Source organism: Myripristis murdjan, chromosome 6 (assembly GCF_902150065.1).
Source record: "Myripristis murdjan chromosome 6, fMyrMur1.1, whole genome shotgun sequence".
NCBI classification, from domain to species: Eukaryota; Metazoa; Chordata; class Actinopteri; order Holocentriformes; family Holocentridae; genus Myripristis; species Myripristis murdjan.
Genome location: NC_043985.1, coordinates 17,740,402 through 17,757,249, shown reverse-complemented (window position 1 = coordinate 17,757,249; position 16,848 = coordinate 17,740,402). Strand labels below are relative to the sequence as shown.

General features: G+C 43.5%; 2 protein-coding genes across 2 annotated transcripts; one reads left to right on the top strand and one right to left on the bottom strand.

Annotated features, from left to right (window-relative positions):
* Positions 1-3,519: 3,519 nt before the first annotated feature.
* On the top strand, positions 3,520-8,447 carry rab3il1 (RAB3A interacting protein (rabin3)-like 1). Its single transcript, XM_030054519.1, has 9 exons — positions 3,520-3,726; positions 3,883-3,978; positions 4,239-4,316; positions 4,635-4,871; positions 5,509-5,637; positions 5,739-5,851; positions 6,635-6,734; positions 6,839-6,905; positions 7,182-8,447. Exons 3-9 carry the CDS (start codon positions 4,251-4,253, stop codon positions 7,265-7,267), a joined length of 798 nt encoding a protein of 265 aa, XP_029910379.1. The 5' UTR covers positions 3,520-3,726; positions 3,883-3,978; positions 4,239-4,250; the 3' UTR covers positions 7,268-8,447.
* Positions 8,448-9,352: 905 nt separating this feature from the next.
* On the bottom strand, positions 9,353-15,895 carry epx (eosinophil peroxidase). The gene is made up of 14 exons (XM_030053529.1): positions 15,856-15,895; positions 14,982-15,114; positions 14,725-14,854; positions 14,433-14,639; positions 13,440-13,815; positions 13,200-13,360; positions 12,844-13,102; positions 12,576-12,746; positions 11,602-11,839; positions 11,307-11,518; positions 11,035-11,199; positions 10,863-10,946; positions 10,634-10,736; positions 9,353-9,419 (listed from the first exon to the last, which is right to left on the bottom strand). The coding sequence occupies exons 1-14, from the start codon at positions 15,893-15,895 to the stop codon at positions 9,353-9,355; spliced, it is 2,346 nt and encodes a 781-aa protein (XP_029909389.1).
* Positions 15,896-16,848: the final 953 nt, after the last annotated feature.

Here is a 16,848-nt window from a genome sequence, read left to right as displayed (position 1 = left end):
AGAGAGCAAAGGGACTCCTACACCTCCGGTCACTTGATGTGTTAATCTGTTCCAGCAACAAAGCTGCATTGTGAGGCCAGGTCCTGTTAATCTGAACAAATCTGAGGGCGATGTAGCACCCACACTGAAACAAATAGGTTGGTTAAGACACAAGGTCCATGTAGATGTATTTATATCATGGCTTTATCGATCCATATCATTTTAGCAATTTCTCTTTTTTCCTCTCCTTCTCCATCTCTCTCTCTCTCCCTCTCTCTCACACACACACAGATTTTCTAATTCACTCACACACATATATCCACAGATACACAAACACACACACACTCACACATCTTCTCTTCTCTGGGTTTCATTGAACTTACTGATGCTTTTTGCTTTCTGACTTGCTTTTTGCATCAAATGTCATGGAAAACTCTTACCAGGTGGGACTTCAAGCAGGACCCTCCCTGCTGGAAGAAATGTGTATTGCTCAGCAACTGGCCCGAAGGTGTTAGTGATTAACCTCTCATGTCTAACCAAGTTCCCAGCAGCAGGGTGAAGTTCAGACAGAGAGTTCAACCTGCTCAACTCTCAACCTGGATATATTTTTTTAAACAGGAATTAAGGACAAATTCAGTTGCTCTTGCATGGTTGTGATAAACTGGCATAAACTGGGAATCGGGGTTTGACCAACTTGGTAAGTGCAATCTTTGCATTTTGTGATTCAGCAGCATGTACTATACCTGGAATGGAGATTATAGGGTTTATAGTTTTTTTCAATTTGCAAACTGAAGATGTGTGTTGAGACAAACGGGCAACAATCATAAGATGTCTTGAAGAAACAACTTATCGGCAATGCAAATCCCCTCAGTGTGACTGCCTGCAAAGACATGAGCCTGACTTCCTCCAGCTCTGCTGTGATTAGAGAGGAAGGAAATGTGTAACTTATCGCTTATGGGCTAAGAGGGGCTATAGAGGTCATGGCTTGTCCTTTGACTGCTGGCAAACTTTTACTATGAATGCCCTGCAAGGGATTTTGTGTGACTGGTGCAGCTGAACTTTCATGTGACATTTTATGTTACAAAATATAATTTAAAACTCTCCCTACATTTCTAGGTACACCTTTTTTTCCACACATGCTTCAAGGACCTTATATATCATTCAAAGCATTTAACGGACTGTTAGCTCAGGGGCAACTCCACAACTTATAGGCTACTGTTGTGATCCAGCAGAAAGCAGCAACAGGAGCTGCTGATGGGTCTTTGCACTGCCTGAGACATGGATGCTTTTGAGGGAATTCACAGAGTCCAGCTTTCCTCCTCACCACCATCTGCAGCATTATCCAGCCCAGGATATGAAATCCTGAAGGCAGGCAGATCTGGAATAGCAGTGTATTCCTCTGCAACCTTCTTCGGCAAGCCAGGCATCCCGGGACAGCCAGCAGCGCGACACAAGTCCAGCAACAAAACTGAAGATGGGTGCGCTGTTGGGAAGTGAGTTGTTATATCCTCAGGCACTGGGATAACAAAGATGGCATGTTATTACTTGCATGGGCAGAAAAAAGAAAAAAAAATCTGGAAGTGGTTAAAATGGTCACGTATTCATGTCAAGGACCACACCCCCACCCACAAGGAGTCCTTGCAGGAATTTCATGGTTTCCCAGAAAAAATTGCAATTGTTTAATTTCACCACCATTTCACTCAGTGGGATGCAGCTCAGTGGGATTACATATGAAGATGACAATTTTGATAATGGGTTTCACTCTCCACTTTGTTAGGGATAGGGTTAACAGACAAAATCTATTAACTGGGGTGCTCGGTCTAATATGGCTCTGTTTACAGGTCCTTGATGTGAAGAAAGTATGGAAACGACTGGTTTAGGAAATCTGTTTTCACAACATCATGCTCTGACAAGTCCAGTGAATCATTTGTTTTGCTGCAAACATAGATAGCCTTTTGAAGATGAAACATCAGTCACAGATCATTTCTCCCAGACAGACATTCTGCAGGCAGATAATCAAATTCTAACATAAAATAACACAACTCCTCACTCCGGCTACAACTTAGTGTTGGCTTGTAGGTCTTCAACCCATGTCTGTAGATCTGGGATATTTTTTTTTTAGAAGAAGAAATTATAGCTAATAATATATTTATGTTACACCAAATGTTACAAAAAAATTAGAAATATATAGGATAGGTCTACAATGATGATACAGACTACTGGCACTATGGTAAGGTCACTATACTCCTGGTAGTCCTGGTAGGAAAAGGATAGGAAAGCCTATAAAAGCAACACTGTAACAGATAAACAGTCTGTCATGTGTTGTGGCATTGTTAAAACATAAAAAAGAGACAGCCCTAGTTATATGGCATCTATAGCCTGGGTTTACTGGGAGATGAGGACATGCCAGTGTGGCCCCAGTCAGTTCCTGGGCCGGTCCGGACTGCGTGCCGGGCGCTGGGAGGGGATGAGCTGTCATGTGACTCCTGAGAGGGGGCAAGACCGACAAAAAAAAAAAAAAAAAAAAAAAAAAAAAAACCTCGTCTCTTTTGCCCACTGGGATGAAAAATTAGATAAGGTGAGGGGGAAAAATCATTGTATAATATTGCAGCAAGGTAGAGCCGAAACGAAGTCGCGGACATAATAACATTAGTCAACTTTGGTGGCTCCGTCCTGGCTGCTGCTGCTGCCGACGTCAGCGTCCGCATTCCTCCTCTTACACTGTAGCGCTGCTTTAAAACTAGTCTGATTAGCTTCCCCGAAACCAGCCAGCTCGATACAAACAAAACAATATCTGCTTCATGTAACAGCAGCTACAACTGGAAGGAAACTGAGGGGAAGCCCAGCCGGACCTGATGTTACATCGCGGTCACTGACAGGAGAGATAGGAGGTAGGCTAAATAAATCTGTTCTGCAAACAGAGAGAGAGAGAGAGAGAGAGAGAGAGAGAGAGACAGCGACAGAGGACAAGGGCGGATACAGATGGAAATCTCGGTTATGAAAAACTACATTAAAAACGTCGAACAGGATACTGCCTGTTCTGCCTGCGGTTTAAAGTCAGTTTCAACACGAACTTGGTAGTTTGGAGAGAGGAGTGTGTGTAGTGTCTGTGGCTGCAATGAAAATGAATTGTTGAGAATGCTAATGCAGCTAAACCAGGGGGGGTCCCAAACTGGGGTCCCGGGTCCCTCCAGGAGCCCCCCACAAGTTAAATAGGGTTGGCTCAAACTATTAAATCAGTTGAGTTATTTCAATCACTGCTCTAAGCCTGAGGTTTCACACTCCTGATGGGCACACCTGATAAACTACAGGTTTCTTATGAGATATGGGTCTTGTGATGTGAGCTGCTTGACATTGTTTGGGAACCTGTATTACATCGTATACTCACATTAACCTACAGTACAGCGACACGTCATTATCTGGTGTAAACTCAATGTAAATCAACCACAGAATTAAAGGAACATGAATGCTAAATGTACTGTTATTGTGCATGTTGTTTGTATGTACTTATGTATTTTTTTGCGTGTGGTCTTGTGAAGGTTGGTAGATCTGGATCCAGATCCAGAGCCCAGAGTGGAGGGTGCAGGCCAGGCCGGGCCCGTGCCTCAGGGAGGGGGCAGCTCCACCTCAGGCAGGGGCCATGATGGCATCTCCCGGCTTCGCAGCTCCTCGCTGGAAATCAGAGAAAAGGAAATCAGGGAGAAGGGCTCTGAAATCCTTAGGGAACAGCTGGATGCCGCTAAAAAGGTGTTGCAGCCTGTTTTATGTTAACACACACACACACACACAAATGCGTGTGCACACACAAAACAATGTGTGACCTGAAAAATAGCAAGACAATGCAGTGTCCTTCCCAACGCTTAATTCCAGTTGAATTCACCCAGTGGTCCTTTGTTGTCCCAGGAGTTGAAGCTGAAAGATAAGGAGTGTGAGCGTCTGTCGCAGGTCAGGGATCAGCTGGAGCAGGAGCTGGAGGAGCTGACTGCCAGTCTGTTTGAGGTAAGCAGTAATGATAAACTCTGCACGCAGCCACAAACTCTGCTGAGTGCACCGTCATTTTGACACATTAACGCCCCGACGGTGAGACAAGCTGTGCTATCAGATGTGATGAGATGATGACCTGCATTAGGGTGCCACTCCTTTAAAAAATAACATTAGATCTATTGTAAATTTAAATCTGGAGTGTTATCATCTTCCAGACTGGAGTCCTCTGCAATATGCTGACTTTTGTCTGAGTGTGTGAATGTGCTCCACAACAGGAAGCTCACAAGATGGTACGTGAAGCTAATGTCAAACAAGCAGCAGCGGAGAAACAACTAAAGGAGGCTCAGGGGAAGGTGTGTTTGATGTCATTCCTTTTATATTCCAGTTAAAACTTAAGGCGATACTTAATTCTCATGACCCTACGACCCACGAAACCCATCTTCAGACCACAATATCTTTTTAAATATGCATGAAGGTTTATCTGAAAATAAGTCTGCTATTTTAAATCATACAAAGTTTCTTTTTTAGATACAAGGTCAGAGGTACTTAATGACTCAAACTGTCTCTCTATAAGGTTATCATTTGTCAGCAGCAATGAAACATCACTGGATTTCTCTCATTACTGTTATTTATTTGTTATTTGTGATGTCTTTTCTCTGTCTGGCTCCTAGATTGATGTCCTGCAAGCGGAAGTGACAGCGCTCAAGACTCTGGTGTTGACCTCAACTCCGTCCTCACCAAACCGCCAACTCCATCCGCAGCTGCAGTCTCCAAGTACCAGGGGGTCGCACAAACATGGCGGGGGCCACATCCGCAACAAGAGCGCCAGTGGTGCTCTTCCACCCACGCCTGCGAGGCTCGAGCAATCCTCCGTCAACAGTCAGCCAGTGGCCAAAGAGGATCGAGAGGTAAACCGGTGTCTTCCATTGACAGAAAAACAAAAATGTCGCCAAAGAATCATATACACTGGACTCTCCTTTACTTCTCTTTTGCTTCCATTAATGCCTGTATATTTCTATTCCTAACCCTCAGCCCTGTTTCCAGCCTTTCATATAACCCGTGCCATGTTCCTAATTTTCTCTTCTCTGTGCTTTTTGGCCTCTCTTTCCCTCACTTGTAATCTCTCCCGTGTCTTCCTCTCTCTCTCTCTCCCTTGTCTCTCTTCCTCTCTCAGCCTGCTGTTCCTGCTCTCCTCTCTCTGATTCTGTGCCTGGTTTCTGGACACTCTGTCAATGTGACCTCTGACCCTTACTGGCAGGAGCAGGGAGAGGGGCTAGGGACTCACCTCAGACAGGTAACTACATGCCTTAGACCAGGTAGCTGTGTGCTAGTCTTGCAGGGGTAGCTACTGCTTGGTAACTGGACACAGAACTTCTCTTGGTTGTTTCTGCTCTTTGTCTTCACACAGGGGGCGATTGCGATTGCCTACGTCACTCTGCCAAAGCCCCTAAACTGCATAAGAGCTAACTGATGGATTGAAAGTTGGACAGTAGCAGTTGTCAGCTTACAGTTGAGTGAGTCATAGCGAATGTCTCCTCTTTACAGATGGACACAGTTCTCTATGCAGAATTTTTGATGTGGAAGGAGCAGCCGAGTCTGGACCGCACCTCGGCCTTCCTGAGCCGCATCTACAGGGAGGACATCGGGCCCTGCCTCTCCTTCACAAGATCTGAGGCCAGCGCTGCTTCTTTGTAGATATATGCTATGCTATGTTGTATTTGCCATATGTTCATGTGTGAAGGTATGCTAACATGATGATTCTTGCGCTCCCACAGCTGTCCCAGTCGGTGCAGAGTGCAGTGGAGAAGAACTCTCTGACCATCGAGCCTGTGGCCATGTCGGCATTACCCATGGTCAAAGCCTCAGCTGTAGAGTGTGGAGGCCCTAAGTGAGTCACCCTACTCGTTTCACATCTAAAAAATAATAATAACCATCACTCTGTCCTGTCTTTCACTGTTCACGGCTAAATAGTAGTCAAGTCAACACTGCAGCTTCTGTCTAATTTGGTTGTGGGTTCTTACCTCTTCTGTTTTGAGCAAATAAAAGATTCTCACTGTCTCACCAAGTATCTCAGAGGGGTTAAATCAGAGAGCACATATTTCTAATCACTGTCTGATTTTTAAAAAATCTTTTTTTTCCAGTGGTTTAAGAGCAGCAATAGAGACGTAAGTCCTTCCAGGAATGAATCACCTTAATCTTTTCACTAACAGAAATCAGCATCATTTAAAGACTCCCCATCCAGGCTTCTGAAAAGCTGACTATTAAAATCGCTTTCTTAGTTGTTTATTTACCCTGTTGCTATTTGATGCAAATGTGCAGCCATGACCAAAACTAAATACATGGAGAGGATGGGGTTCTGCATGTCTCTTCAGATATGAATGTAAGCTACAGCATTTTCCCCTGCCAGTGACTAACACACTCTGATCATGCATCGCCTCTTTTCAGCTGTTGCTACTCTGAAACATGTCAGCTCTTTCCGCACTCAGAAACTTTAATGTATTCTCATTTTTTGTCTCATTGAGCAGCTTTTAAAGTTAAATGTCCTAATGCTGATATTAGATGACTGGATGTAACTCATCTGCGGTGTTGGCAGAGATATAAAGTAACGACAGCGAGTCTCCAGTTCTTTTAACTCTAACTTTTTAACAGCTGATCTCTCTCTGCCTCACAGAAAGTGTGCATTAAGCGGCATGTCCCGGCTCTGCCGTCATCGCATTAAACTCGGTGACAAGGGGAGCTACTATTACATCTCTCCTTCCAGCCGAGCGCGGGTAACTATCACTTTATCTGTGTGACCTTCATTAGATACAGTGCTGTTGCTACTGTTTGGTGTTACATGTGATGGCGTGACCTTGTGCTTGTTTCACCCCACCAGATCACTGCTGTTTGCAATTTTTTTACTTATATCCGCTACATCCAGCAGGGCCTGGTGAGACATGATGGTAAGTCATCTATTTGAATTTCAGTTGATATGTGATTTTTATTGTATACTGGCATTTTTATTACTATTATAACCTTTATTATAACAGGGAGGGCTATTTAGAGCAAGCTTTCTTTTACAAGCACGCACTGATTATAGTGTATATATAAAAGCAAGTAAAGCACACAAAACAAACAGGCCCAAGACGTCAACAATTTTAAATGAGAGAATTTACTTCACTACTGCCTTTGACAGCAACACACTGACATGCACTCCTCTTCCTCTGGCCCTTGACCAGCGGAGCAGATGTTCTGGGAGGTGATGCGTCTCCGCAGGGAGATGACGGTGGCCAAGTTGGGCTTCTACCTCACTGACCAGGGCTAGAGGAGCGGACCTGACAATCCACACAAGCACCCAGAGCACCAACATGTCCCCATGACCCCACAAACTTGATCATTTGGACAAGTGTGGGTTTAACTGTGGTAACATACAGGTCTTGGATCCAGGACTGCTTTTTTTGGATATACTGCATCACTGCTGTAGTAGAGGTCGGCTAACAAGGGAAACAGAAAATGCGATTTGTGCCATTTTTGGCTATGCAGTAAGACAATTAGAGTTTATCCAGCCACTCCTAGAAAGAAGTAAAAATATCTTATTTTGGAGGACAGATTGTTAACCCTGAGTACATGAGGTATGTTTTTGCATATCATGCAGGGCACGGAGCAAACTACAGTCCTCCAGTCATTCCCACAGCAAGCATGCAGGATTATATTATTCTTTATGTCGACTGACAGAATAGATTCCTCGTATCTTAAGGCAGGCCTTAGTCTATAAAAATGCTGAGCACAGCACAAGGATAGTTGATCTCTTACCTCAAGTATTGCATGCTTCCATAATTATGTATGTGACAGAAGTTTACTGGGTTGGTTGTTTGGTTGTATCCATGTGGTATCCACAGAGCAGTGATTTGGGAAGATTTTTCTTTTCTTTTTAGATGAACAACATATTTGCCAGTATCATTAAATTACTTGCAAGTGTTTTCACCTCATGAGCACTATAGCCAAGAAGTTTAGTCTGCATGGCCTTCATTTTGTTGATACACTCTTGTATTACATATTCTAGATGCCTTACATGGTCCACACAACTGAAGCACCTGCATTTGGGTATGGAAATAGCTTCCACATTCTTACATCTTGGAAAAAAAAAAAAAAAAAAAAACAGCTTCATGATAGACTGGTCTGTACTATCTAATCGAATACATTGTTAATCAAGTAGGCATTGCAGTCCCACACTTAAAATAGTGAATGTTTTGCTATATAGTTGGAATTTGAACAAGCTTTAATACAAGTGAAACGATTGCAATATGCACAACTGTTACAACTGTAGCTTTGCACCTCTGCAATCCACAGTATGTACATATAAGCCATAAATGACTTTGCATGAATGCAGTACATAGCCATAATATGCAATGTATATTCCTTGTTTTACCTCATAGTATAGTTTTGATAGTAGCTAATTTTTACACACACGGTCTTCGAAGGTAAAAATGAAGAATATTGAGTGATAAAAAAGTGCAATAACTGCTTCTTAGCCTTACGGGTTTGGAAGTTCCTAATCTCAGTGTACTGATATACAATTGCCGTCTAGTGTATACACTCCATTAAAGACAAGGAATTGTAGCTAAACCACCTTTTCTGTGTCTGAACAAATTAAATTAAATGGATTAACTAGTTTGACTGTAAAGCTGTCTCTGCTGTTCTTAAGAACTCTCATAAGGAAGGTTTAGCTCAAGTTTGGGAATGATGAGTCAGCACCCTAATCCACATCAGCCTGCAGAACCGGATGACACAGAGACCTATTTCATCTGGGGCGAGTCACTGATGTGGCGCTAGATTGAGGTCATCACCGAGAACTGCCTGGCTGCCCCAAGACTAAAAGCACACCCACGGTTGCCTAACAGGTTTATGCGGGGAAATATGGCACAGGGATCCGACATGCTGCGTGTGTGTCCCGCTCAGAACAGCATTATGGTATGAAAATCTGTTGTTGGAGCCGGCATTCCAGTAAGTCTTTGTTTTGTGGATTCAAAAGACCTTTGTGAGCCTGTTGTTCTGTTTCTATGGGCTTGTCATACTAAATTACAATGGAACCTGAACAAACAGAGCTTGACATGTAATGAATGAGCTGAGTCACAGAGCTCAGGGTGACATAACCAGAGGACTAAGTGTAACATCACTCCCAGGGAGGCACTCATGCTTTAAAGCACAGCTACTTATCTTAGAAAACACATTTTCATCTGTTCAGGTGCAGTATGATAAAGATTTGTTATAAACTGACTTTAATGAGACATGAAATACAGTCTACTTTAGACAATGAAATACACAACGGTCGTTAATAGTCCACAGGAAGTCATTTTAAGATTTGACTTTGAAGAAATGAGTTCATATGTCAGGTGGACAAAGTGGCTGGTTAACTGTTCTCCTTGCAAGATCCACCACAAGAAGAGCCGGCCAGCTCTTCTTTCTTTGGGAAATATCTGCAAGAAAAACAGACTGAAGGAGGGCTGGGCAGTATATTGATATATTGATATCATGATATAAGACTAAATATCATCTGGAATTTTGGATGTCATAATACCGTCATTTGGTGTAAGACTTGTCTTTTCCTGCTTTTCCTGTTGCATCATGGCAAAGGAATGCAATTTTCTGGACTTATTAGTTTTGTAAGTTTTCAATTATTTGCTTCCACCTGCTTTGTCATCATATACACGTTTTACATAATTTCCTTGACTTGAGGTGGACTGTATTTGGATATCGCTGGTATGTGTGAAATTGTTTTTTGCTTTTTTTAAAATGTGAAACTAATGGTGCTGCTGTCTTAAACCAAATTTTATGGGACCTTCCTGGCTACATAAAGGATGAATAAAAATAAAATAGACAAATTTCTAAGGATTGTTCATCAAAAATCTCATTGTGGAAGTGCTTTAAGAAAGTATCAACAGTCATTAAAAATTCATCACAATATTGTTATTGTGGTATTTGGTTTTGTCCTTATTGCCCAGCCCTAGATTGAAACATTCATGTTTCAAGCAATGTCATTGCAAAAAGAAAAACTGGCATGGTCTAATCAAAACCTCAAACTATGATAATCGGTAGCACTTACAGATAAAATATATAAACTTTTTAATTTACACAGCAGCACACAAAACGCACACAAAATGTTTCAGCACTTGGCCTTCCTCAGCATTTCTTCCTGAGTTAAATGTGTGTTGACCAAATGCCTTGATATAGATATTGTGGCAGTATAGCGGTATTGATAACTATTGATACTTTGATGTATTTACACAGAGGATATTTGATAAACACTCATCAGCAATGCGGATATAATGACTCTACAAAGAGAGGCGAATAACAGAACAGCAAGGTTCATAAGTTCTGGAAACTGCATTCCTTTACTTTAATGCCCCTTTTAAAACCAGGAGGGCTTAAACTGACTTACCACAGATAATATCTAGTCTCATATCATGGTACTGATATCGATATCTTGCCTAGCTCTACATTATAATATACTGAATGTGTAAAGCTTTAGCAATGGTTGAAAGTAAATTTCTCTGATGTCTTGATTGGAGCCAAGCATGGCACTGAAACCTAGACAGTAATTCTATGATATGTTTATGAAATGGTGAAATCTTGGCTAGATCCTGTCACTTAAACAGGCCATGATTTTGACTTGCAGCGTCAGTGGCCTTACCTTTGACAACAAATCATGATGACAACCAGCAGGGCGGCTCCACCAATCACTGCTACAACTGCAGTGACAACAGAGACAGCCGACAGCGAAGAAGGCTTCACGTCTGGATCGCAGAGCAATTACAAGAAGGATCGATCAGAATCATAGAGTTGATGAAGTGATGACTGGTAGATGTTAATATGTTATGAATGTTGAAATAGCTCCTGCATGAATAATAAGATGAACTGACCTGAACAAATATAGGAACCTGGTATGTTGAGACAATCCATATCCGGGGGGCAAGGGGACGTCGGCTCTTGGCATTCATTAATATCTGCAGTGATCAGTAAAGAGCATGCTGTAGATTTCAGCAATTAACACGTTTTCTACACACTTGAGTCGACTCAGTTGAGGTTCAGTACCGTGGCAGGTTGGCGGTGCGGGGCTCCACTGTTGGCTGCCTGGATCACAGCTGACCGAGGAAGAGCCTAAGAGCTTGAAGCCGGATTGACACTGATAGAGAATCATGGAGTCACAGAGCAGTGAGTAGCCAGACTGGATTCTGGGTATTGGACCACAGCCGGGGTCTGGGGTAGAGGTCAGTCCGGGAAGTGAGAAGAGAAAACAGAAGAGAAAACCTGACTGCATCATATCATCATCTATCGCCATTTTTATCATTTTGGCTCTTCCCTACCTGTGTCTGGTTCTTTCCAGGCGCTGAGGTCCAGGTGGGGGATGAGGGGGTGGGAGCAGGCCAGCATGTCCTCCAGGCTCTCAGTGCGTGTGAACGGATCAGCAGGGACGTGGGTGATGTGGCTGTTGTCACATATGATGCGGGATAGAGAGACGGTGCGGAGGTGTTTCCTCTGGCTGCTGGTGAACACCCCTTCCCTCTCCCACCAAAACCTTACAGACAAACACAGATTTGGGCTTAACATGTTTGGCCACTGTCTCTTGACTAAGTTTAGTTTAAAGGGTTTTTATCTTACCTGTCCCCGTCTCTCAGGGCTCTGAACTGTCTCGCCAGCAGGCAGGCCAGAAGCGGCCCGACTCGGCCGCCTGGCAGAGCCGGCTCAGAGATGGCCCCCACCCACACATCTATGTTGTGAGGCGTCCCGTACAAGACTACGAACTTGTGGGCCAGAGTGACGTTCCCCAGGATGTCAGCCAGCTCTGATGCGTTGTTTGGGACAGAGAGACCGCAGAACCTTCGCCATGAGCTGTATCCTGGTGGGACAGGATAGGACAAATGAAATGCCAGATTGACGGATGAGTGAAGGCTGGTGCTGGAATGATTAGTCGAATCACTTATCAAGTAAAAAATACCAAACACTTGATGGTTACAGCTTCACAAATGCTAAGATCTGCTTTCTTTTGTCCCTTCATATCCAAAATTAAGGTGTTTTTTAGCTGCTGGTCAGACTGCAAAAGCAATCTGAAGACACTGTGGGCTTGGCTAATGTCCCATTAGCATTTTTAATTCTTATTCTTATGTATTTTCCAAACTAGATGATTAGTGGATTTATTGAAAAAATAACAGACAGACTAGCCCACAATTACAATAATCCTTAGTTGCAGCTTGGGTTTGACCAGTATGGGTTTTTAAGACTGCCATTTATTCCAAATTTGGGGCTGATAGCTGATATTCAATATCTTTACATTTGAATTACTATGCAAAAAAAGATAACTATTACAAGAGTAAATCTCTTTTAAATGAACTGTTTGAATAAACAAAATGAACACAGAATATTGCAAAGGCAAATTAAAAACATGGGAATGATACTGTCAAACAATAGCAAAAATAAAATACAGAGCAAGAGCACTTTTCATATCAGAGAGGGAAGACATGGACATGACTGCAGCCCTAGTGAAGATGGCAAACAAGTAGAGAGAGATCCATTGGTGCTTTATCGTGAGTATCATGAGTATTCATGACTGTGCCCAGAAGTGAGTGAGCTGGTACCAGGCAGGCCGTGGTCCCGACCCCTCTGCAGGTTCAGGGCACCGAGATCAAGCGGCATCCCTCCCTGTGCCTGAAACAGCCTCTCTGTCAGCTCCTCCACCATCATCTGACCCGGTGTCTGAAGCTTGGCCGGAGACAGCAACAAACCCCGCAGCACAGGATCTATACCACCTGATACACAGAGCAAACAGAAACAGAAGACACAGAAAGAAAACCTGAGTGAATGACATGTTACTTGAGTACGTTTGACTACAGCGTCATTCTTTACCTTCCTGCACAATCCTCCAGGAAGCAAACAGTGAATGATGTAAAGGCAGAGGAGGGTGCTGGGGGCTGATGGTGTATCCGGGCCCCAGGCGGGACACCACTGGCTGCACGGTGACGTGTGCAAAACGAAATGCAGCAGCTGCAAAGACGTTAGCGATGCTGGGGTCCACCTCAGGGTTATAACCTTCATAGGGAGGCATCAGATGCGAGATGGCACTTTCCCCCAGGACACGTGGGAGGTACTGTTCCCATGTTAGAATCTGGAGTGGTCAAGATTAAATCAAATCAGTGCACTGTAGGTGTTCATACAGAGTTAAAGGCATAACCAGTTGAGGTAGAAAAAGCTGTTGGTGATACCTGGTGAATGGCTCCCATGATTTTGCGGGCCTCCTGGTAAAGAGTGTCAGGGCCCCACTGAGGGTTGAGCAGGTGTAGCTCTTTAACCAGCCGGTTGTGCTCCCTCAGAAAGAGCGTGTGCAGCACTATCATCCCCAAATGCTCATTGGCCCGTGAATCACCTACAAAACAATTGCAAACAAATTCCAGTGACGCGTTTACACACTGGATGAGTCATTACATTTACTTGTTGCTGCTTACCAGCTTGAAAACAGGACGTGGTGTTCTCCTGGTGTGTTGATCTATCTGATGCCTCCGAGGCACTGGTGTTATCCCCCCTGCGAGGACCGCAGGGGTCCAGGTGGGTTTGCAGGCGGAGCAGGAATGGCATGTAGGCGAGGTCCTGGTCTGAGTGCTGGGAGTTGAGGGCCATCGAGCCCAGAGGACACGAGTGGTTACGCAGAGCCGAGGCCAGACTGGTGGAGCTGCCGTACACCATACTGGCATCCACAAATGAGGTGATGGCGTTGAGCTGCTCTCGGTGGCGATGGGGCTGCGGTCTGCCAATGCAGCTCGGGGCAGAGCGGAAGAAAGGCATGCAGCTCTGGATCCCAGTTCGAGGATCTGATAATGGGATCTGGGAGGACAAGTTACATGTTGTTGCTGTCGAGGTGAAAACCTCTCAAACTTTGATAACTGTCATGTTCACCCAAAGCATTCTCCTATATGCACTATATAAATATACTTGACTTTAGTTTATGAAAAGCTTTTAGATACACAATTCTATTTACGATTATATGTTTTGATGATGTAACTCATTTGTTTTAACTGTAATTTGAATTTTTATGTTTTAGCTCTGATACATTTTAATTTTGTTTTATGAAATACACACTGACTTTATTGCTGTATGAAATGTGCTAAAAAAAACAACAACGTTTACATTAGATTCACTAAAAACTGCATGAAACCGAGCCTGTTTTTCTATTTCCTGAATAGGTGGCATCTTGGAGATTTAAGTTCCTCAACCTGACAACAGACAACTGACAGAGAAATTATTTTAACCCAGAATGCAATGAGAACATTTAACACAGTTTGAAGAAACAATAGTAGTAGATACACTGGAATCATTTCACCTATAAACCTTTGGCTGGAGCATCCATACAGCATCATGCAAAACCATTAAGATTAATTCACCCTCAAAAATGCTAATTCCTACTCAGGATATTAAAAAAAAAAAAAAAAAAAAAAAAAAACCTGAATAGGAAAGCAGGGTGTGTCCTGGCTGCAGGTGCGGGTGCAGTCCGCTCCTGTCCTGAAGGCGGCTGTGCTGGGACTCTGCGGGGTCTGGACCACATCGTGGTCTATCCACTGGCCCCACTCCACCAGCAGATGGGACAGAGTGGAGTCCAGAGAGATGTTGTCGTTGTGGGTGTACAGAACCTCCTGGGACACCAGCCGCACCTGCAGGACAGACCCGGTTACTGCCGGTGGAGGTATTACCGCTGACAGGAGCGTGAGAAAGCCAGGGATGCAGAGGGCAGCTTACAGGAGGCAGGGTGAAGTTGTGGTAGGCGTGCTCTGGGTCCCAGCCTCTTGGCGTCCCCCACACATCCTCGTACTCTGGAGGCAGCCAGCGGGAATACTGAATGTTTGCAGCGCCCCATCTGGGATATTGCCTGATCAGAACAGCAACACAAGCAGTACCTTCTCAACACAAAGTGACTCAGGATATTTAAAAAAAGAAAGAAAAAAAAAAGGCATCCCATCACTGTGTTTTTTTTTTTTTTTTGGGATGGCACTGACCTGTTGTTGCACTCCCCTGTGATGGATCTGTATCGCTCGGACAGACAGTCGGTGTGACAGCGGGGCCTCTGCAGCTCAGAGGAGCAGCCCGTCACCTGCAGCAGAGTGTCCATGTCTCCTCCACTCAGCAGCTCTTTGGAAAACATGGACACAACAGTAAGAAGGGTCAAATAATATTAATAATATTAAGATCATATTTGCAAATATTCAGTTGCTTTTAAAGTGTTTGGAGCAAATCAGTGAGTGTGCCACAGGACAAAACAACAGACAGCCTAACTTATTTGTATGAATAATAAAATATAAATGTGATAATTTGTTCAAGCAGGGAGTGAAATTATCTTTTCAATTGCGGTTTGGGGTTCACTGTGTTTGTACAATTACTGTATAGCTTACTTTTCTGTCATTGACAATTAATCGATCTAGTGAAGATCAAAACAACTGCTGGGAATTATTTGCAAATAACTCGAGGTGTTATAATTCAATTATTTCACTGATGCATCAGTCATAAATCCTGCCAATTCAACAGCACACATCTGCTAAAAAATACACACACACAAAAAAAAACAATGAATCACTCTGGCTTCAGCATGAATAAAAAATATAATTTAGTGCAACTTTTTTCTATTACAAGAACAAATCTTTTTCACAGCAGCTGTTTTGACATGAAGTGGCAGGTGATCACATTTCTAACTAATAACATATATTAATTCCATTTCAACATCCCAGAGCCTCTCCAGCATGTGCAATAGCAGCAGCCTGGCTCTGCTACAACTAAATGGAACAGAACCTAAATTAATATACTTGGCAACGCCTGCTGTTCAAAACCGGCTGCTGTGGAAAGAGTCTACACTGTATGCCTGTCAGAGTTCAGCACCATCAGGGCCGGGCTGAGCCATGGTGTGAGTGTACACCATCTCCCTGATCAGCTCCACCGTGTTGTCCAGCAGCTCCGCGGCCCGGATGTGCGTCCTGGTTCTGGGTCCAGTCTGTTTGAACTGGGCCAGGAGGTCACTGGGCCTCAGAGCGCCCTCCGACAGAGACTTCTTCACTCTAGACACACAAGAGCATGGAGAGCTTTGTTCACACTTCCAGTATTGTGTTTCAGAGAAGTTAAACACTTCACATTTTGCAATATTGTTATTAGATGAAAAGAGAGTGGGGGTTAGAACTGAACCGAGTAAACATATGTGCAGTACGGGCAATGTAGCACACAGGGCACAGGTGCAATAACAGACAATGACATGAGCAGGTGCAATATATGGGCAATGTGCAGCAAGTAGGTTTTTATCATTCAGTTTGGTGTTTTATTATTTTTACTCCCCAGAATGGCTTTTAGACCTAATCTATCTATATGTATGTGTGTATGTATGGAAGTGTAGAGGTGCGTATATTTATATGCAGGTCATTTATATTAGTTATGGCATTGACTTAGTTTGTCACAAGTACAAATTCATTGTCCATGTACAAAGACAATAAAGGTATTGCCCTGACTTGATAATGATAATCAAATTCCTCAACAGATTTACCTTTCACTTGTGCGAGCGTAAGCAGCATCGGTCAGCTCAACTGCTCTTTGAAGAGCCTCCTCTACAAACATGGAGCCCAAATACACAGTTCCTGAAATCAACATGAAAATCTAGTCTGCTCTCCAGTATGAACAGGGAAAAAAAAACTATACTGCAGTCAGATAGGGGCGACTCAGTTGTTCTTGCCAGTAATAATCAAATCCTACCTGAGCTGTTGTGAAACACACTGCTCAGTGAAACACGGTCAGGGAGAGACAGCAGGGCGAGAGCCAATCCAAGCAGAGAGAGGGACACCTGAAACAAAAAGACACCAAACTGAGTGCTGGTGTGTTATTCTGGAA